Source organism: Amphibalanus amphitrite, unplaced genomic scaffold (assembly GCF_019059575.1).
Source record: "Amphibalanus amphitrite isolate SeventyFive unplaced genomic scaffold, NRLGWU_Aamphi_draft 000386F_arrow, whole genome shotgun sequence".
In the NCBI taxonomy this organism is placed as follows: domain Eukaryota; kingdom Metazoa; phylum Arthropoda; class Thecostraca; order Balanomorpha; family Balanidae; genus Amphibalanus; species Amphibalanus amphitrite.
Genome location: NW_024881880.1, coordinates 523645 through 546705, shown reverse-complemented (window position 1 = coordinate 546705; position 23061 = coordinate 523645). Strand labels below are relative to the sequence as shown.

General features: G+C 48.5%; 1 protein-coding gene across 2 annotated transcripts; it reads left to right on the top strand.

Moving 5' to 3' along the window:
- Positions 1 to 3443: 3443 nt before the first annotated feature.
- Positions 3444 to 21987, top strand: LOC122390198 (ras-related GTP-binding protein C-like). Of its 2 annotated transcripts, none has more exons than XM_043382925.1 (9): positions 3444 to 3623; positions 4803 to 4866; positions 13276 to 13412; positions 14712 to 14940; positions 16190 to 16367; positions 17341 to 17477; positions 19447 to 19589; positions 21132 to 21277; positions 21524 to 21987. In XM_043382925.1, exons 2-9 carry the CDS (start codon positions 4864 to 4866, stop codon positions 21655 to 21657), a joined length of 1107 nt encoding a protein of 368 aa, XP_043238860.1. In that variant the 5' UTR covers positions 3444 to 3623; positions 4803 to 4863; the 3' UTR covers positions 21658 to 21987. The 2 variants fall into 2 exon arrangements, with proteins under 2 accessions (XP_043238860.1, XP_043238859.1); XM_043382924.1 differs by having other exon boundaries at positions 3519 to 3674.
- The last annotated feature ends 1074 nt before the right edge of the window (positions 21988 to 23061 follow it).

Below are 23061 nucleotides of genomic sequence, written 5' to 3'. Positions count from 1 at the left end.
GCTTTGCATGTAGATCATGCACTGTCCATGGTCTGTCCGCTCCATTCCAGCCGAAGTACTGACAGCGCGCGCTCAGGGTCAGAGCTGAGCAGTGTACGACCCTCCCGCAACCGCGGGCTGCCGCTCGTTATCTGGCACCGATGTTGCAGCTGATTCTGATCGGCCATCACCTGTTGATAGCAGGATATGTGCACCGGAGCCAACAGCTGTGAACACAAGCATAGTCACCTTTTCCCCTCCCTGAGACCTGTTGATGAAATGGGGTAGGATAGATACGGAAGTTAATCATACTTTTTCAACTGCCCTTTCTTTCAAGCTGTATATCCAAAAGCTACCCTGTGGTGTGCAGATAGTACAGCGATGAAACCACACCAGGTGTATCTTTACTTCCTAAGGTTATGTAAATGCGTGGGACTGGGCACGCCATCACCTTGACGCGCTGAAACGCACAATGACCTCTCAGCGTCCGCGCTGGTCCGCGCCGCTCGCTTCTTGAGGCCATGGGTCATGGAACTCTGGAAATGCGTAATTATGGAGATGCCCCCGGGGAGAGGCACTGCTCTTCTGCTAGGAACACTGTCAGACCGGGGAGGTGCCGAGCGAGAGAGAGGGAGAGAGAGAGAGAGAGAGAGGGTGAGATAGAGAGACAGAGAGAGAGAGAGAGAGAGAGAGAGAGAGAGAGAGAGAGAGAGAGAGAGAGAGAGAGAGAGAGAGAGAGAGAGAGAGAGAGAGAGAGAGAGAGAGAGAGAGAGAGAGAGAGAGAGAGAGAGAGAGAGAGAGAAGGAGAGAGAAAGAGAGAACAAGCGTTCGTCTGTCATTCTGTCACTGTCATTTGTTTCTCTGTTCCGTGAGGTGTGCTTTGCGTTATGCCCTTATTGTACTCGCGATTATCTGCAGCCAGGAACCAATTTTCTCACAAAACTGATCAACTCGAGGGTAGGTACTTAAAGTTTCGTCGCGATCGGCCGCTTTTTGCGCGAGTTATTTGCGAAAAACCATGGATGATGGAGGGCTCATCCGAACCCCCTACACATGCGAGGGAATTAAAGGAAATAGTTCACTTTTTAACATGGGTTTTGAACTGGAATAGCAGTTCCGTAGCTTGGGCTGAGACGAGCATAAATCAGGAGCTTTTACAGCCCAACGATCACCCTAAGCAAAGATATTCTATTTCTCGTCCCGAAAAAGGTGTATTGCGTTGAGGATGTGTGCCTTGCATATATTCGCATCCAGTATGAAAAGAGCATGGGTCCCGAAAATTCTTCAGAAACTAGTGAAATTATCTACGAGAACTCAAGAGAAATTCTCGTACTGATCAATAAGGACATTCAGCAGCAGCAGATCGCCCAAATGCCGGTGGCCGCTATAATTTCTCTAGTTTCTGAAGAATTTTCGGAACCCATGCTCTTTTCATACTGGATCGCCTGTGCCTTACAGAAACTGAAAAGTTCTTCTTATATCAAAATATAGAAAATAATCTTTTGTTATAAATAGGTTTTATTTTCTTTGCTGATCATTTTGAACATAAAAAATCATAAATCCATTGCAAAAAAATAATTTCGTGAAAGTGAACTATTTCCTTGCTTCCAAATGCACTTATCGGTGGGTACCTTTTCTTTTCGACATGGTATATTATACACCCCCTCAAAGCTTGTAACGAGCCTTTGCTCGGGCGTCGCTCCCTACCCCCCCCCCCGCTTCACCGGCCATGGCTGGATTTCTGCACCCATGCACCCACAATGTTCCAGCCGTTCCTACGCCCATGCCTTGTGTACACTGTAGAGATGCATACAAGGCCATATATAGTGATGCATATATACAGGTGATACGGGTTATACGCAGGCATCGGTAAAATCCTTTTTGAAAGGATTGCATTCCCAATCCACATTCCTAGTGCCGAAGTGGATTGCATTCCTACCCGCAATCCCCTTTTTTCACTTGGATTGTGATCAAATCCGCAATCCTTTTTTGCAATCCTATTGTATTATTATGTGCACTAGTGGATCTGGGGGAGGGAGGGGGCACAGGGCCGTGCCTCCATCCCCAAATCACCCATTTCTAGTACCTAGTCTTGCGAATAATTCCTATCAAAGGGACAGGTATTTTATGGGAAATATTTTTTGCCTCAAACACCCCCACATTTAAACCTCTACCCAACCAGTGTTTTATATTTTTAAAACTCGCCCTCAAATACGTAATTTTGCCCTTCCTATGTAGTTCATCAGCGTATATTATTTTGAGCGTTTAAATTAAAAGCGTTTGAATTATTTCAAGTTTCGATGTAAAGCCCTTGATAGCAAAGTACATTAAGCCGATGAAGCCGATCTCATAATTTTCCATCGCAACAAACCATTTCAAAGCACTAATCAAACACAATCCGGATTGGATTGCAAAAATTGGAAGTATGATGCAATCCAATCCGCAATCAAATCCTGTTTTTTTGAATGGATTTCAAATCCAGGTGCAATCCACCATAAAGGAATGCAATCAGGATTTTGCAATCCTGCAATCACAATCCTACCGATGCCTGGTTATACGGAATCTGCTGATGACAATATACAAAGGGATTTATATTTTTATGCATAAAGATGAAAGCTCATTTTGTACATACATACCATTCTTCGCATCAGCATAAGGCTGCAAATTTGTGGTCAACAAATCTTCCCGATTAATACCTATCCTTGATTAGATCTACCCAAGGCCCTATATACCAGGTAGGGTCGTCCGGCGATTCTACCTTTTCGTGACGTCAGCTCGTGACGTCATTTGGAGTCAAGTCTCGAAGCCCCGTTCAATCCCCATGTAAATGAGCGATTTTCGAAGCACTGTAGAATGAAGTCTGCACAAGATATATCAAACCTAAGTATCTTATCTGAAAAGGCAGACAATTTTCTGCAAGTTATCTATTACGTGTTTTTCGCTAAATCTTTTGCTTTTTTCACAAAAGCGTAAAATGTCCCCCATGTCACCGCAGCCTCCCTGCCGCCGGCCGCCGCGCGGTCGCGGTAGTGTAGTGGTTAGCGTGCCCGCGCAGTATTCCAAAGGTCCCGAGTTCGAATCTATGCGGTGCGGGACTTTAATTGCAATTCCAAGCTGAATATACGCACATCCATAATAAATTATTATTCGTATAGCTTAACTGTCACCAAGCTATCCATATAAATTGACTTCACCCAAAATATCGGCAAGATTCTATTAAAATATAAATTCAAATATGGCGGCTTGGACTGCCGCGTGCCTTAGGCTCCGCCCATAGCTCCGCCCACATGCGTGACGTCATTCGTGTTAGTGGACACGCAGAGAGATAGGGGACGACATGGGCCTGGATCTACCCCGCGTTCGATGTCTCACGGACGACGAAGATTCTACGCCGTCCGGCCAATCCCGTTCAAGGTCAGCGGGGGCTCGGCTGCGGTTATGGAGCGTGATTGGCCGGACGGCATAGAATCTTCGTCGTCCGCGAGACATCGAACGCGGGGTTAGTTATGTTCCAAAACAAATACACAAATACAACGCGACGAGAGAGAGCGGCGAATCTGGGCTACATGAGTGGCTTAAATTACCTACTGAATTTACTTTACTTAATTTATTTTGAAGCGAATTTATAAAACAACAGATAAGTGGTGAGTTTTTTGTTTTGCTTGCCTTTTCTCAAGCTCAAGCTTAGCATGTAGGTCAGTATTGGTATTACTTGATTTCAATTTCTTGAATTTCAAATTTTCATTTTTCGGACCATTTGGATTTGATAAAACATTTATCTCGTTTTTTTTTTCATTATCAATTTTAATATCATTCATGACATGCAAATTCCAACAGTGACTAGTTTTGATGTACTTCAGTTTGCTTAGTCAAGCACGAACCTGCATAATTCTAAAGCCTGAAACCTTTCCAGCCTAAGCCAGGAAATCACTGCGAGAGTGAGAGCCTACTTAAATACATGACAGCATACTTGCAATGATCGCACACACTTACCGCATGTGATTGCTGCGTGAAGAATTATAATGTACCTATTTGAATAGGCTCTCGCTTGTGATTTCCTGAATGCGGAAAGAGTGTCTGGTCAGCCTTAAAGGCTGAAAACCTCATAATGGTTCTGTAGTCAGGAAACTGAGGAAATTGAATGAAAGTGCTCATGAAAATAGACCAGACATGTTGCATCAATCCAAATCATGTTAAAGCTAGTAGTGAACAAAATAAATTAAATATGGTGCGCTTTGAGGTGGAATTGGCTTTTTGCACCCTAGGCTTTAAATTGAGAACATGTTCTCATAAACCATTTATCAACTCAGAAAATTGTTAATGCAGCATGCTATCATTTAATGCAGAAAAATCAGGTGCACTACAAGCAGAAATAACAACCTAATCTAACTTCACTGGACCTAACCCTACCCAGCAATGGATAGTTATTAGCGTTATTAGTTAACATGACCTTGCCTGACTCCATGTGACCTTGTGGTTGGTTGTAACTTATAGATGTTTTGTGTAAAAAGTATTGTAAGTATCAATATGTGGTCTCACTTTTCAATTTTAGAAGTATGTGTTCTTTCTTTTAATGTTTTTGTTTTGTGAATTAGGTAGGTAAGCTTTTTTAAAGGGTGCAAAGGGAGAAAATCACATATGGTGGTGAGTGGTGACATCATAATTCATATGTTCCACTATTCTGCACAATTTAACTGTGTTCTGCTCTCCCAGTTCTTAAATTTTATTGGCTTCTGATAGTAACCTATCTTAATTTTAGCTTTGATGTGTATTACAATAGCAGGACAAAAAGCTGTATATCATTAATAACTTTTTTGTTGCAGAACAATTGGATTGATAGACTCAGCTCTGTCACAGTTTTATTGAAGAGGCATCACTTCAAACATGGTGAGTGTGTGCAGAAACAGCATGAGTTTATTACACCTTGCCCTACATATGAAATAAAAGATCAAGATGTAACTATTACTAAAGTATACAGAACACTCATGTGCCTGAGAAATCACACTGTACCTTCTTGATTGACGTTTATGTAGTGATAACACATTGCAATGCCTTTGCACCCTTAATGTCATTTAACTGCCTTTTGGGCTCATTATTTTAATGGCTCATTGCAGATGTTATGTTGCTGCTAAAGCATTCATCCATGGAGTGCATGTATGACTATTGACTAATGTGAGCCTCATTGCCTTGTGACTGTTTTGAAGAGGCACAGTTTTCAAGGGTGTTTACTGTTTAGTTGAACTGCTTTCAAGCTTATTCATAAGCAGCTTACCCCGCCTCATTGTTGGTCTATGTATGAGTGATATGGGCACCTGTGGTGGCTTTTAATGAGGCAGTTATTTAGTGGTAGGTTTAGACTGCCGTCTCAACAAAGTGAGCTTAACTGTTTGGAGTCGGAACTGCATATACCTAATGTTCATTGAGCGTACTGCATGGTATGTGCATAACAGACGTTTCAAGAGACCTCTACTATTCCTCGCTATCGATGTCAACTAGTGCTACCAGTCTGTCCGCTAGGTGGCAGGGATGTGCAGTCGCCACCCCTAGCAAGGCGTTACGAGGTCACGTGAGACAAATGATATGTTGCTATGCGAGGCCCGGAGAGACAGTGACTTACGAGAAGATTATCGCACAGGTGTGGAGACTGGAATTGGCGTCACCTATTAACGCGAGATGAGCCTGTTAAGGCGTTATTAGAGGGGAGAATGGTCGGCTTTTTAACGTCGTTCAGTGGCCAGTCCAGTGACCTCACCCGTCCGTCGTTTTCATCCTCAGATGTTCAAATCCTTCTCCTCCATGCCGCAACCCTCGATCCGAGCTGGACAGGCAACTTTATCTTATGCGGGCCCTTGGAGCGACACCGCTGCTCCTAAGGGAGCACACCTGTAGCCGGGTGCACTGTGCAGTGAGTACTTTGGCGCTGGTCGGCCTGTCCATTCGGACGGGCTCAGCCCCGGTGACTCTCTAGGGTGCCTGTCCAGACCAATGTCTCCCCCTAATTCCTATCATCCCTCCGGCTCCGAAATGGTCTCGTCAGACCGAAAGGACCTAATCCAACAAAACAAAAACAAAAAAAAAACAGTGACTTAAAATGCGTGTGGCGGTCAGGAATGACTGGTTGTTCAATGCTTATCAGTTCGGTATCAAAAATGTGCCATTTGTTGAACTTTCATCACCGAGCAACACCCATCGGTCACCCGCGGGGTCATCGGTCATTGGAAGGCGAAATGTGACAGACTTGATGGTGATTCGATCAAACGTGAGTGGACCCCGGTTTGGTGCATCGCCGTGGCTCTGGCCATTCTGTAAGGATTGGAGTGTCGCGGTGGAACAGGCCTCTCAGCCACCCAAACGGTCATCCTGGAAAGGCAGCTATGCTCCTAAAGGAGCCAACCTCACCACTGGTCGCCTGGATGGGATGACCATCAGAGCTGAAAGAGAGAAATCAGCGCCGTTAGGACGTTGACCTGCCAGCACCGACTCCACAAGTTTTGATTTTCGATGCATTTTGTTTTACTTCCCTGATTTCTTTAACTTGACAACTTGCAAAATTTCCTGTTTTTTATCTACATAGTGATGTAACGATGTTGAGTGTACTCTTGCGTAAAACTAACAAACAGAAAAAAAAACAAATATGATGAATGACAGGCACGTGCATCGACCCGAGTGATGGATCTATGATCTCAGTGAATCTCGAAGCAAACTGCAGGTTAGGATCCATGATCCCACCGGATCCAGCGTGAAAACAATTATCCTGGATCTATGATCTCATAGGATCTTATGATAAACCAAGAACATGGATCTACATATGATCTGAGTGGATCCCACCATGCACAACATTTGAAACCAGGTTTCCAAGTGTTTCTATGTCGATAGGTGCCACAAAACTATGGATTGGGACGTCCAATCACATAAAATAACTAAACCAGAACGTTTTTGAGTTGCAACAATTTTTTTTGGGGGGGGGGATTTCTGTGTTAAAGTGAACGACGGTCTGTGATCTCACTGGATCTTGAGCAAAAAATTAGACTCTGATCCATGATCCCTACGGATCTCTCGATGAATTAAAGGTCTGGATCTATGATCCCGTCTGATTCGAGATCAGGATCCGTGGGATCAGATTCCAGATCCATTTTCTCGGACCTAGGCGCAAATGGGTGATGAATGATAATACGAAGTTCCGCCGTTTATTTTCGGCTTATGGAATTGTGTGCGCTAACTGGTGGGAAGTAATCGAAGCGGATATAAGACTACGTTACACGTGTTGATGCCCAATGCCCGATAATCAAATGCAACAAGAACCTCAAGGCCCCCGATCGCCGGCCCACGTGGTGCTTCTGTAACAAACACAAATTATATACACGATGCCGGGCGTGCCGCTCACGTCAATCCCGCCGCCGTCTGCACGACCGTGCCACCCTTCCTGATGCGCGTCGCAGTTAGGTCTGATCCAGTATGGCGGCCACCTTATCGCCGCTCTGACTCTGACGGACGCCTCCTGCCGGAGAGAGCCGTCTGGGCCCGGTCGGCGTCTGTTCCGCGGCGGTCGGCCGGTCGACCCCGCTCCATGACGCACGAGCTGACCTCGGCGGCGCGGCGGCCGCGGCAGGTCACCGATCATGAGTCCGAGAGACGCGGAGTCGGGGGTGGGTAGGCTGAGGTGCGCCGCTCGCAGCTGACAGCGGTGCCTGATGCAACGCCGCTATTGTCCTGTCGTGAGAGCTGTCACTTGGCTTGTGCGTCGTGGTTAATTCCGCGGAGGTGCATCATAAGTTTTGGGATAGTTCGTAGTTGTTTGGGTGATGAAAGAGGCATTTGTTTGGTTGATTGAACTTCCAGAACTAACTTGCATCATTAATGAGTTATGCGCATGTCTAGCGTTTTCTGATGTCATTCCACAGAATGCTTGCAACGCTTTGGGAAGTTGGTGGATTTTTGCAGCATCGTCAATGCAGGGACGTGCACGGAAGATTAATGACGTGATGTCTTCGCGTTCCAGACCTACTGAAGATTAATGACGTGATGTCTTCGCGTTCCAGACCTGTCGTGAATGTCGTCAATGTTCGGTGATCGATCTCTGTGGTTGATGTCTTTATACTGGCTAAGAATTACCACTCTTTTTGCAATTTATCAATCTTCAGCCAACAGTAAATAAGGAGACCCGTGCAGTGGCTTAGGTTTTGTTCGATATCTGCGCCATTTCTTTGTAAAATAAACCTCGTCATATCCTTCAGTTTTCTTCGCATAACTTTGGGTACTCGTTTTATATCCGAATATCCGGATCTTGAGACTTGAGCCCCTTTAAATAGTTAATTGTATAATATCGCATTCGCAATAGCTGGTACCATTGCAGTTTATGCGCAGTTTAGAGCGGCTAGATTCGATCTAATTCGGTTGTAGGTCACTTATGTACATCACTGGTATCGAACAGTGGATCAACGTTAAAACTGGTAATGAACTTTCAATGTGAAATACTGAAATGATTTACTTTCATTCTCCCGGGGACTGCGTTTAGTCTGCCGATGAGGAGTCCAGAGGCTCAGTATGTGTGCTCGATGGCCGTATCCGAGCGCCAAACGTTTATTTTCGCCTTTATCAAGCTGTGCCGCTAGAGATAGGCCGTGTATTGAAAAATATAGCTTTAAGCATAGGCCTCTAACTATGCAGAGGCATGTGCTATGCGTTTTCAATGTTTATCCTTTGGACATTCTTCATGCATAAAGCAGTCAGATACCAACAACGAGTCTGCTGTTATGACAGTATTGCAGGTACGATGTCGCTGAGCGTTCGCTGCCAGCTTCTGCAGCGTCATCCGTACATTTCTGCGTCTCAGTTTCGCTCTGCGCTGGTCAGCCTTGTGCCCGGGGGCGTGTGTTGTGCTCTTCGCTGCGTGATTTGCAAATCGAGCGCGCAACAAACGCTCGTCGATACGTGTCTTGGGCTCTGATTCGCTGCGTTCTTCTCCTGCCCAGTGCACATTGCACACACTCTTCTGTCTACACACACGCAGCCGCCAGTGATGGCCGGCCGTGCAGGACCATGCACCACAGGTGGCACTTCATGCCAGACTAAAAATACAGACGCCCACTCTCGGCTAGGGCACTGACACTTGGCCCGCGAGTTCGTTGGTATGCAAATTTGCCTGTCAGGTGATGGGCCGAACAATGGTATGGCGGAGCTTCAAATATTACCTGCCTGTGAGCCGGCAGTGACCCCTGCTGCTTGGATGCAGCGTGGTTTCGCATGCCTCTGGCGACTGCACTCAGTTGCTCCTCAAGGCCCACTATGACGCAGTGGCCGTATTCACAATCATGGGTTTAGGGTAAGGGTAGGAGTAACGGGTAACGGGCTATTTTTGTGGCCGTATTCACAATCGGAGTTTACCCCTGATGGTCGCCAGGTGCCACGCAGACGGCACCTGGCTTGCGTGTCTGTTGGACCGAGCGCCCGTCTCGATACGGATCGGACCCGGCCGTCCTCCCACACTCACGCCTGGCGTGTCAGGCTTGGTGGGGTGTGCCGCGCCGAGCTGGAGTCGACCACTCAGCGGGCTCAGAACGGGCGGCGCCTCTTAGAAACCCACGCCTCGTGATGTGACTGGAATATCTGAAACGATTGTATGGCTGCTGGCTGGTGCTAATGACTGAGTTATTGGCTAATGGGAAATGTTGCGTTGTGTTGTCTTTCACATTCACACGGCTAATAACTATTCGACTTGAATGGCGCTGCGCTCGTGGGTTACGCTCCAAGAGCCTTGAAAATCCCTGCATGATTGCACCTTTGTTGCACTTTGTAGCGTTGGGCATCGGCAATTACACTAATTGATGGGCCTGCTTGATTTATGAGTGGCGTTCAAATGAACCCGGGGCCACTCGGTTAAGTTCTAGTTGTCCCGTTACGGTGTTGCAGATGGCTTGCGGTTAGATCGTTAAAGTTCCATCTACGATTGATTGATGTGTGTTGATTTATCAAACATTCAAACATCCAGTGGCGCGGGAACCAGGGGGGCTAGGGGGGGCTGAGCCCCTCCAACTTTTCGGCTGGGGGGGCTCGTAATGTATTTGAGCCCCCCCAGCTGGAGGAATCGAAATCGGAAATCTACCAACGCAATTTCATAGATTCATACATAGGCGCGGGAACCGGGGGAGAGGGCAGTGGGGGAAGCTTGCCCTCACTACTCTGGGGCCGTGGGGGCGGTGCCTCACAACTTTTCATGAGGCCAGGAACCGTTGGGGCAGCTTGTCCTCCCCAAATTAGGGGTTGTGAGTCACAAAGGAAGAAAGCATGTGAGTGAAAAATCTACCTATTTTACTGACTCGGCAACTCAGTTGGCAGCTTAAAACCTTTATTCCAGGTTGCCAAAACGGTAGTTTCTTCACTCAGCTGAGACGGAATACCTCACTTTTTTTGCAAATATTTTCTTCTTTTTTTTTCGTTGAAAAGGCCAAGGTCTGAAAAATAAGTGGCCTAAAACCAATGAGAAAACTAGATTTGGGGGTACCCTAGGTTGATCTCTATGATGGTTCAGCCCCCCCAGTCTGGAAAAAGTTCCCGCGCCACTGCAAACATCTAAACTTCAGCGTACTCGATGCTACACCGGGCTCGCACCCCAAGCCCCTCCTGTACCCATGGATTTAGCCCGGAACATTCGGCACTCCGCTTCACAGTTCACGGGGTACTAAAACTTTTAAACAGATGGTAGCGTGAACAGCTGACGCTTACCGTTTATTCCGGCTCAGTGCCTTGTCGCTACGCGGGCTGCGTGTAGATCTCATAATCTGACCGAATGTGTGCGGCCAAGTCAGTCCCGCCCTCAGATAATACTGCTTAGAGAACTCCGGCGGCCGTCTACAAAATACATGTATTGGAATGCGGCCTTGAGCACTGCAGACACGAACAAACGACTTTGTGTAACGCTCCACACTCAAGTAATCAAACGTCGCCTTGGAACCCCACAGCCATCCCCATCCAAACTCTGCACAGAGGAGGGACTCAAAAAGTGCGCCCCCCCCCCCCTCCTGGCGTGAGCGTGCAGAGCACGTGGGCGCGCGCGAGCGGTGCGTATCGCTATCACGTGACTGGGGACAGGAATAGCCTGCTATCAAAGCCGGTCCTGTGTTCGCACGTTGGCTGCACTGTTGACTACCGGGTTGGCTACAGCCGGCCAGCCGGTGTGGCCGCACGACCGGTCCGCACGCAACGCACGGCCGGCAACGCGCGGGTGACGGACGTCTAAGGCCGGTAGCGCGCACAAAGCCCGCACGCCACTCGGCTCTGCCCGCGGTGGATGGGGCGGACGGTATCGCCTTCCCGGGTGGTCTTTTTTCACTGCCGCGGCAGCTTTACTGGAGAGGTTTTTTGGGGATTGCGCACGGGATGTGGCTCTCAGCTTGGCTGACTGAGACTTGTTCAGGGCCGGGTTTGAGCACAGATACTGAGCTCACAGCACACGGGAGCACGACTCAGCGACTCACTGCGGTACCACGGCCATCACAACCTGCTCAGTGCTCACTATACACACTTCACAATGCAGAAACTCACACAATTGGCTAGCGTTCTCACACGACTCACTTATGTTTCACACACTGGCGTCTCTCGCACAACTCACTAGCGTCTCTCTCACGACTCACAAATGGTTCACAGTTTTCTGTAGCGGCTCGCCCCTCTTGGTGGCAGCCAGTCGCCACGTTTGCTCCTGAGTTCTCACGTCGGTCGCTCTGTCCAAGGTCACGGTACACATACAGTGCTGCGGATAGCGGCTGCTAGGCGCTATCCCTCCGCCCCTCCGTCGCCGCCTCCGCCCCTACCGACACGCTGCGGCTGAGGCCGGCGTTCGGTAGCTTCTGTGTTCCTGTGTGACCGATTCGGCGTCCGTAACGGGCCCGTTCCGCCGCGGTTTTCGGGCCGCCAGCCTCGGAAACCCGCACAAAGCCGCTCGGCCGCGATACGGACGGCCGACGCCCTCTCTCTGACAGTCCGTGCGGCCGGGCGGGGCCGCTACTTGTGCCCGCCCGGCGGCGTCTGGTGCTTCGGAGGGTGGTGGTGCTTGTCGCACGAGTAGCCGTTCACCTTGTGGTAGTAGGCGTAGCCGGCGGCGCCGGCTGTGGCCGCCAGGATGAGCTGCAGGCCGCGGGCGGCAGCCGCGCGCGCCGGCGGCCGCGGCGGGCTCATGTCGGCGCCGTACCCCCACGGCCGATGCGGGCACTGCGGCGGGTGCGCCGCCTTCCACGCCTGGGCCTCGCCCCGCAGTGGTTCGCCGCCGTTCGGCATGGTCTCTGCTGAGCTCGGCTGTCACTGCGCTACCACTTCACACACTCTGGCTGTCGGTGGCACTCGGCGCACACGCGGCGTCCGCTGCTGCCGGCACGGTTCTGCCGCCGCGGCGCCGCCGCGCCGCGCTCGATAGCGGACAGTGACGTCACTGAAACCAGGAGTGACGTCACCACCACACAGGGCTGAGCGACGCGGCCGAGAGAAGTTGGGAACGGTCCACTACCTTCGCTTCAATGCGAGAATATGCATTTTATTCGTTGTTGAATATAACAATGTTGTGTTCTGAGGAAAACGTTCAGCTTCTTGTTACCAGATTAGTATTACCTACTCAAGACGATGTCTGGAGATGGACAGATGACTGACAATGAATAATCGGAGCTTGCCCGAGTACAAGCTGGTTGTAGTGGTGTGACGCAAAGCGCGCAAAAATAGATCATATGGTATGCATGCTGCATGTGATTAATGAAGCCTATCAATAAACCGCTTGTGATCTGTTTTGGTATTTCAGAGCGTGGCAGCTCGTGTACAAAAACCGGTTTACTGTCTGATGTTTGACACCAGAAGCTCGGGGCATATTCAGAGGGGCTCGTCTGTCAGAAAGAGCCAGCAAATCCTGATCACGAGTAGGTAGCCTGCAACTTGGCAGTAGACTGCCAACTGCCCCACTAATGATTGATGAATCAAAAGAAGGAATGGGAATGCCGATTCCCGATTGCCCTGTTTGGCTTGGCCTTAGGCTCTGTTCTTAGACATTCAGCGAATACTGGAGATTGAGTACGCACACGTAGATGCCGTAGATCAGTGTCATCAGGGGTGTCATCAGCAAACTTAACAAACATCCGTGTCATCAGCAAACTTTGTATTTCGACGAACTTCTTCCCAGAATGGTTATTTTAACGATTTTAACAGCGATATCCCACCCCTCAACTTGTTGCTGGAAGCCGTGGTCACCGCTGAGGTGTGGGCTGTTTCACCGTCACGATACCAAAATCCATCACCCGTGCCCCCTCTCCTCTGTTTCAGTCTTACGAAGTGGACGACGACTACAGCCGCTCCTATGTGGGCTCCTACCCCAAGGACTTTTGCGGCCCGGAGGAGGACGGCGATATCTTCGGCACCGTCGAGATGAAGCCCAAGATCCTGCTGATGGGCTTGAGACGGTACGTCCCCGGCTGCGTCTGTGTGACCCGCCGCGCCGGCGTGAAATCGAAATAGTGAAAGCAAGGTCAGTGACCTCTCTCGTTTCGGGTGAGGTGAATGCTGAACGGCGCAGCGTTTCTCGAATGGATGCTGTGCCCTGCGGTGATGTCTAGCTGCACGTCCGCTCTGGCTTAGACGTCATGTTTCAGCAATTTGCATCGGTGTTAGGTTGATGAATTGAGTCGATAGGTAGTCTGATCATCCATCGATATGCTGAACTGGCCGATACAAGACGCGCCGACTGACCACATTGACATGGCATTGGGTACACAATGCTTAGTGAGGCAGTTACTGTGTGCAGGAACAGCCACGTCTCGTTTTCCGTGGTATTTATGGAGTGGCGGCCTTTTGTTCCGACCACGGCCTTTATACGTCGCAGGCTGACTGCTGAACTCAGTCTTTATCGAGTGGTTTCTTCGGCTTTATGCACACCTTAGTGTGTGTATGAGCAGCGATATCGGCTGTGCTGTGGATCTAACGGGATATAGAGGAATGTTGAATCTATATACTCTGGTTGGATACGCCAACCGCGATTGGGTAGGTCTGCGGATGTTTACCCAAAACGAGGCAGTCTTCGTGAAACCTTGGCGCTGGAAAGGATTGCTTATTTCTCGTCAAATTCAGCTAAAGACTAAAATAGGCAGGTTAAAGAGCTATCGTTACAGTTAGACAAACCACGCTCATTTTGTAGCTAGGTACAGAAAATGATTTATTTTCGAATTGTAATTTGAAATCGTGCTTTTGTTAAATACTGTCGTTCGTAGAGTTTTTGAAGGCATCAGATTACGTCAGGTCAGAGTTCATGGCATCAGGTCAGGGGTCGCCCGAACGTAATGTTCTTGCGGCTTCGATTTTAAAAAGTATGCATGTTATTTACAATACCCTGATCAAAGTTTCATTTCCAATGATGGGTCAGTTGTTGGTACTATGCCCGTAACATAATGTCTCTTTATCTTTAGCCGTAGACAATCCAAGGGTCATGTCCTGCAGAGCTCAGTGGTATGTGGCCAGCAGCATAGTTACGGGCTGAGTTGAAGTGTCGGAGGTAGGTAATCTTATCGTTTGATAGGTGGGTTGAAATGCTCCATTGCCGGGGGTCTTTGATTGTATGGTATGCAGCTTGGCACTGTCGGTTACATAATTCAACACCAGCGATAAGAGTCAATGACATAATTCTTACTGTCTCAAAGAGGGCTTATTTCCTGCAATAGCAACTTACCTTAGTGATGCTTAAAATCACCAACCCTGTGTGCCCCCAGGAGCGGCAAGTCGTCGATTCAGCGGGTGGTGTTTCACAAAATGTCACCGGCCGAGACGCTCTTTCTCGAGTCGACCAACAAGATCGTCAAAGACGACGTGCCGCACTCGTCGTTCGTGCGCTTCCAGGTGTGGGACTTCCCCGGCCAGATCGACTTTTTTGACAGCTCGTACGACACGGAGCTCATCTTCAGCGGCTGTGGCGCGCTCCTGTTTGTCATCGACGCGCAGGTGGGCGGGGTGGAGCGGGTGGAACTCGAGGGAGGGGCGGGGGTCGCAGGGCGGGCTGGCTGGCTTTAGGGATTGACAGGTAGTCTAAGGATAAAGGAATAAGGAAATAATGCGCGTTTTGAGCTTAGCTATTGCAGAGTGGCTGGCTGTAGTTGACTAATTTAAGATGAAATGATATCGTTGTGGAGGCATGGATCAACAACATCGCAATGGGTCATTTTGGCTATGTTAACCAAATAGCAGGACAAAAGGTGATTCACTTCTCTACATACTGCCATTATGGCCGTCATCTTGTTATATCCGAAACGTTATCGCCATGATCCAAGGCTAAAGCGGCTAAAGCGCTTATATTTATGGTACCTGTGAAGTTCTATAACCTGTACCATTATAGCGTCATTTTATCATCGGAAGGGCTTAACCTGCAAACCGTCAATCACGAAAACATTAGGCTCAAGTCATAGCTCACATCATGATTTTCTAAAAATACGCCGGATGTATATGAACCTAGGGATTTAAACCATTAATTTCTGTCCTCCGGCTTACCAGTTATGTGTCAGAGACGTTGTACTTGTGATCCTGCTTTAGCACTGGTGCTAGAGCGGCTTATCAAACTGGAAGCTGTAATTTGTGACAGAGATTTCTCTCAAAGTATGCAAAATAACCGTGTGTCGTCTAGTTAAATAACAAATAGGATATTCCAGTTCAAACAATATTGAATTTGAGTGTGCTGCATCGGCCTATTAAAATCCTTGCTGCTATTTGTGATAGCTCTGTTAGGGTGGAAATATATCTCCGGCTTTAGTTTTGCCTTGGGCTTAGCATTGTACTCGTATCTTACAGATGCTAGTCAGGAAGATAGCTTGTTATCTTGACGACCTCACATTGGACTCTGAACGCTGTATCATCGGCCTCCGCGTTCACTTCTAGTTCGCTTTCAGCACAACAGTTACGATAGCGATACAATAGGAACAGAGGGCCAGACAAAAAGCGAATTGACCTCACCTTGGTGGGATACCTATGTGACTTTAAAAAATGGTTTGATGATGCATTGGTAAAATTGACCCCGTTGTATGCCTTGTTATGCAGATTGCAGCATCCCACAAAGCTTGTACTTTAATTTATTACAATTCTCAATGTGGATTGTTAATGACGTCAAATGGCGATGTAGGTTCTCTTTTTAGTATAAAAAGGTTATTCTCTTGTTGGTACAACTTCTAAGTCACCATTTGCGATGGCCGTTTTCCGCTAGGACGGTTACACGGACGCGCTGAACAAGCTGCAGCAGACGGTGATCCAGGCGTACAAGGTGGACCCCAACATCAAGTTCGAGGTGTTCATCCACAAGGTGGACGGCCTGTCGGACGACCAGCGGATCGACATCCAGCGCGACATCCACCAGCGCGCGCACGACGACCTCCTGGACGCCAGTGAGTCCCGGGAGACAGCCGGGCTCGTCCGCTGTCTGCACCTGTTAAGTGTTCATCTCTCATTGCGTAGGGCGTAGGGAGGATTTTGTTTTGATAGCTTGTAATTGTCGTAGCATAGCATGATAAAATAAACTTATTACGGAGCGAGCGAAGCGAGCGTAGTCTTTCCTTAGATTAACGGAAATTTCTGAGTATGAGCGGCCGGCCGGCCGGCCGTGGTCACGCTTTTGCGAGGCTTATATCTCAGCAACCACTTGACCGATTTACACGCGGTAATTTTTGTAGGGTAGCTTCATTCCTTCTACCAAGTATTGGACTATTCCCGATGCATGTGGGTGACCCCTTACGCACGTGCCACTTGCAAAACGAAGAGGTGTCAGTTTTGTAATTGTTGCAATATCTCGGTAACTACTTGGCCGATTGCGCTGAAAGTTGGTATGTAGGTAGGCACCCGCTAGGCAATGCATATCCATGTGCCAGAGTTGGGGTGCTGCTGCACGTGCGCACGTGCAGGGGTCGTTTCCAGATCTCGAGAACGGCTGGACCGATTGCGCTCGAATTTGGTACACGGTTAGGGACCAGTTAGTAGGATGCCGTGCACAAGTCAGTTGGGACCCATTTTGCACGTGCGCACGTGCAGGGTGCCGCTACCAGATCTCGAGAACGGCCGGGCCGATTGTGCTCAAATTTGGCACATCGCTAGAGACCGGTTAGTAGGGTGCCGTGCACAAGTCAGTTGGAGGTACCCCCTCCCAATTTCGCACGTGCAAGGCCCACCCTCTCGCTCGCTCCGTTAGTCGCCCCAAAAGGCGCTATACTGGTTGTTATTAGATGTTATGCAAAACTGGCAAATGGCAATGGTTTTCCGCTATGTTTGGTTTGCTTTTCGCCATGCTAGCCGTCTGCAGTGACTGATTTATCCATGTCGATTTGATTATCTTTACGCGCATTGTAACCATATTCCGTGTTCCAGGTATGGACAACATCCATTTGAGCATATACCTGACATCAATATACGACCACAGCATATTCGAGGCGTTCAGCAAGGTGGTGCAGAAGCTGATTCCCGAGCTGCCCACGCTGGAGAACCTGATGGATATTTTCATCTCGGTGAGTCGGGCGCTCGGCTCGGCGGCGTCTGGAGAGGTTTCATCAGACGATCTGGGGGAGTATTGCTTTGGATGGCCTCGCTCGGCCCTGAGATGGTGGAGGTCGGCGCTTGGCTGCAGTTGCATCAACATCTATGAGCTGTGCTGTTTCCATTGGACGATATAGACAGTAACATTAGGAAGACGATTTGGCTGTCCAAAAATGGAAATGGTGGCCAGTTAACAGTGGGAATGATGCTTCTGCTTCCTTTACCTGGAGTCTATATGAACCCAATTACTGCAGAATCACGAGCGGTGTATGACTATCTTTGCCTGAACTACAGGCACTAGCCTTTCTAATAAGCTGTCTATGCAAAGGTTTTCCATTTCGCCGGCCGAAAGGATTGGTGACGTCACCACTCCGTGCTAACGGTGTTATCCGCCCGACACACCAGCTTTTGTGGTCGGCAGTGATGCGGTTACGGCTTTCAATTTGCTTGGCTAGCTTATATTTTAGTATATTCGTTCCCATTGAAGTGTTTATCTGCGGTTGAACATGGGATATAGCCCGGTTTATTTATCGCTGGTATAGAGTTACGTACACTCAGTCACAGTCGCGAAATGTGCACTATTCTTCGACACATAGGGGTCATCTGTATAAACACTAGGACATAAACAGTTTAGAAATGATAAATGCGTTCGTAAGCGTTATAGATGCCTGGCTTCTTTATTTATTATATCTTGTTCCTCTGATCCGAAGACCACCTTCTACATCCCTTTATGTGTCATACTTCGTATTCGAGTCGGTTAGATTTCGAGAGCGTTGTGTCGACTCGACTGCCCAGTGCCCAGCAACTCGCTCGCCTGTAGATCAGACTTAAATTGAGGGCATTTTTCTGTTTTTCGTTTTACGAGTAAATTTACTTTATTGGTTTTGATTTCTTTCTACCGTAATATCAAAATAAGATTGGATGAACAGATAGGCCAGGTGTACCCAAGTGTCGTTAACCCTCGCCCGTAAACGGCGATCTGCCACCTTCGCCCATGCAGGGGGGGGGGGGGGGTTGGTGCGACCCCCCCCCCTTGGCGTTTGAAAACGGAGCGTCGTAGAGCTTAGCGGAAAAGACCAACGGATTGCTCTCGCCGAGATCTCGCGATTGGTGGTAAATTTTTTGGTCCTAGGTCAACATTTGACCTACTTTTGACCGGTCAAAGGTCAAATTTTCGGAAAAATAGACTTTTTTCAACTTTCCGCGGTGATTGCGGCAAAACGGTGGGAGATATCGACTTGAAACCTTCACTATCGTGTTCCTTGATCAATTCTCTATCGTTTGGTATGTATTTCGTTTCCCTAGCTCTAAAAATGGCGCGTTGGGAGCGCCGGAAGTCGGCAAGGTCACAGTCGGCGGCAGAAATTCGAAAAATCAAAATTTAAATTTTTGAAATCTGATTGTATTTTTGGATTTCGGAGGTCCATTTGCTCCCTATAGAAGCTAATATTGCTGCATATTCCCATTGAGGTGACAAGAATTAGCAAAATAGTGGTTCGGGCGCTTTTCAAAAATAGTACCGGACGCTGTTCCTCTTGTGACGTCATAGCTCCGTGACCTGACCTGACCCGGTCAAGTTTCTTATACCATATGATAGCCAATACTTGCCCCAACATGCATGGGAAGTTTCATCACGATCCATCAACCGATGTCCGTACCACCGGCAGGAAACCTCGGGCGTTGGCACTCAGTTTGTGAAAATCCGGCCGGAGGCTGTTCCCTTTGTGACGTCATAACTCCGTGACCTGACATGACCCGGTCAAATTTTTTTATCAAAAGATGCGCAAGGTTTGCCCCATAAGGTACCCAAAATTTGGCGGCGCTGCGCGCCGCCGTTTATGCGCTATTTCCGAAAAACCTCAGGGGGGGGGGGGGGGGTTGCACCAACCCCCCCCCTACATGGGCGAGGGTTAATATCTCGCCCTATGCCCTATTCCGTAGAACTCAGGCGCAGAGAAGGCGTTTCTGTTTGACGTCATCTCCAAGATCTACATCGCCACTGACTCGTCGCCCGTGGACATGCAGTCGTACGAGCTGTGCTGCGACATGATTGACGTCGTCATCGACCTCTCCTGCATCTACGGGTGAGCTGAGGGATATTTGAAGGTTGGGTGGTTTGGGGTGGTTGCCGGTTGGAGAGTATTTGGTGTGTCGGTGCTTTGCCGCATGTTGATCATCCATAGGCTGTAGACTGTAGGAGTGAGGAAATGGGAACGTTTCGTTTTGTCTACATGTAGCTGTAAAACCGGGATCGGTCTTATGGTTAACGTAAAAATGTAGTCTTTCGGTAACCAGTCTTTGGTTCTAGAGGCGGACGGTGCTGCTACATTGAACCACCGTTGGGAGAGACTCGCTCCCGTGTGTCTGTCAGGGTGCCGCGGGGCGGGACTCACTCTTGTGTATCTGTCAGGCACGCCACGGGGCGGGACTCACTCCTGTGTATCTGTCGAAGACACGCCACCTGTGGGTGCCGCCGATCCGCCCATTCAGCGTCTTTTTTTCATGACACCAGCTGCGGTCCGACCCGCCCTCCTGAGCTACAGCCGCGCACATCTGTGGTCTGGGCCGCACACTGTGATTTTGTGGTCTGGCTTACTGTCTGGCATTGTACGGCCCGTCGCTTACGGGCCAGCTGTTGATAGTTAAATGCTGGACGTGATGATTCATGTTTTCGCCATACGCTGTTTATTTCGAAGTGTAATTCCTTCTATTTTATTTGTTAGTAATTCCTAATGTTCTCTATCTTAGCTGCTTATTCTCAACTACAAGGAAGCCCTCACATGGGTATATTCGTCATCTTTTGAATATGAATCCTATACATAGGCTCCTTTGTTCATTATTTCCCTCCGGTCCACCAGACGGTGCTTTCTCACCGATAAGGGCGCTGCTCAGATGGAACACCCGTTGTCGCCTGTTTTGCTCCCAGCATTTACTCCGTAACATGTCATTGGCCCGCGGCCCTAATATGCTGTCAGCAGTACATTATGCGGGCTGTAACCTTGCTCCTGTCCTACGGAAGGTACTCCCTCAGTGAAAAATATGATTGCTCGTGATCAACATTTCAATCCTCATGTGAAGCGAAAGCAGCATAAAGGCTTCACTACGACTGCCAGATACCGTGACAATACAGAGTGATTGCTGGACAGTTGTAAGCTGAACTTAGCGTTCTATTTTAGTCATTGCTGTCGTATTCATCTAAGAAAAAAAACTTGGAGACACAGACAATAGCGTGCTGTTCAAAGAAAAGGCATCAGAACGTTGTCATGCTTGGTGTTTTACAGGTACAACACTGTTGTGGACTGGTAGGTAATGCGTACTACCTACTACGTACCGAGTGTTGACTGGTCTTACGTGGTATCGAAACTTTTTATAAATGCCTATGGTGCTGCCGCCTGCCACAATCAAACATTATGAGAAACGTCCATACTCTTTATAAACCGACTGTCAGTTTCCTCGTTCATAACCGCTCCATTTCACATCGCCCTCTCAACTTATCCTGCCATGCACCGTTTGAATGTAGGATACCATCCGTATTCCGTATTGGCCTCTAACTAAAGCCTCACTAAGCACCAACCTAAATTTGCAATACCACGCCTCATGAGTCCATCTCCCCTTTTCGTCTTCAGACTGAAGGGCGACAACGACGGCGGGTTCGACCAGCGCAGTTCGAGCATCATCCGGCTCAACAACTCGACCGTGTTGTACCTGAGGGAGGTGAACCGCTTCCTGGCGCTGGTCTGCATCGTCCGAGCAGACAACTTCAGAAAACAGGGTGAGTGGGGGGTGGGAATGGTGGCTGCTGGGAATAGAGGGGTAGAGGGCAGCGTATCAGCTGTGTGCGGTGGGAACGAATGGAGGGCCGCAGTGCACTATGCGATACTCGTAGACGGACACCCAGTGTTGCCAGCTGTTGGCTTAAAACTGAAGTGGCCTCGTCTATCAGTGTCTTCAACTTGTTTTCTATAACATTCGTGACGATAAATCCTATATTTGATCTATCTCTGGGACGTGCCGTCAGGTCTGATCGACTACAACTTCACATGTTTCCGGAATAGCATACAGAAGATCTTCGAGCTACGTTCACGGCGCGGCCGCTTGGCGGCGCTGCCGTCGGTCGGCGCCAAGATAGATGGCGCTAACGGCGAGGTGTGAAACGGCCGCGAGGTCCTGGGACTGGTGCTGTATATTGGTCTGTATGTAAATCACTGTAACGTACTGCGCGTTTGAGATGTATATCGGTGTATAGCGACGAATCATGGCGCGCCGCGGGCGGCAGGGAGGTGCAGTTCCTATCTACGGAGCCGCCGTGGGCCGATCTGCAGCAGGGGTGCTCGAACGGGCTGGCCTCTTGTCGCCCACTCCGGGCCACAGTCTCAACTCGGTAAACGGGCCTGGAGGGGCGGCGAGGACGGGTCCTGGTTTTATAAACACCTCACGTGTTCATATGGTCGTGATATGATAATATATAATGCTTTGTCAATGGACACCAGTGTGTGCTGAGTGCTCACTGTTTTGTTAAGTTGGTTCGCATTATACCTGGTAGATATAGCGTATCAGCCTCAACTTAAGTAGGGCCTTTGTCCGGAATTCAGCAGTTCTAGCCTTCTCCGGAAGCTGGGTCGACGGTTTTAGACTGTGTGTCGAAAAGATCTGCGCTATTCGTTCGACATGATCAACGTTGTCCCTTGTTTCACAAATAGGCGACTTTCAAAAACAAACCGAGCCCCGACTCAACGAAGCCTCATGGCTGATGCAATGATTCAGTGTCCTGAAATTTGTCGATTTGGGTGGGAAACAACATCCAAATGATGGTAATTTTCCACTCATTTCAAATCTTCAAGAGCGATTTTCCACTCCCAATCTAAAAAACGAAGAGTATCTGCGTGCATGGTCGTAAACCATCATATTGATGCACGTAATACAAGCTACATTCTACCACATGTGTATGATGATGCATGCCATCAATCCGTTTTCCCTTCATTCTTACCACTCCCACCTGTTTTTAGCTTTACATCACCGGCAATTTTCCACTCTTATCTCCCTGGTAACTGAATAATTTACGGGGAATATTTGTTTCTGGTCCCTAAAAAGCTGTTTCTGGCACCTAATTGCTGATCAGCCCCAAAATGCTTATTCGACCCTAATATCTGAATCTGGCACCTAATTGCTTCCACACAGCCTAAAGTTGCCAGATCGTCTAGTTAAACTCCGTATTTGCTGTTTGCTGATTCAGCACCAAAACCAAAACATCCAGCACCTATTTTATTCCACGTTTGCCTACCTAGTACCTAATTCGCGTAATCTTCCTGATTTTATGTATCCTAACAAACATGAACGTTGCATTCGGTGATGTCAAGTGCCATTTTCGCAAGTGGAGATAATGATTAATGCCATTTCTAGCCAAAAGAGAATCACTAGCCAGCTATGGTGCAGCATAGCAAGACGCTCCTATACCAGCCCGCTATGTAGAGATTATTGCACCCTCAGCCATTTTAACGTGAAAAGTTTGGATCCGTCACTTCCAGCCAGGCTCTCCGGTCATAAACTGGAGTAAAG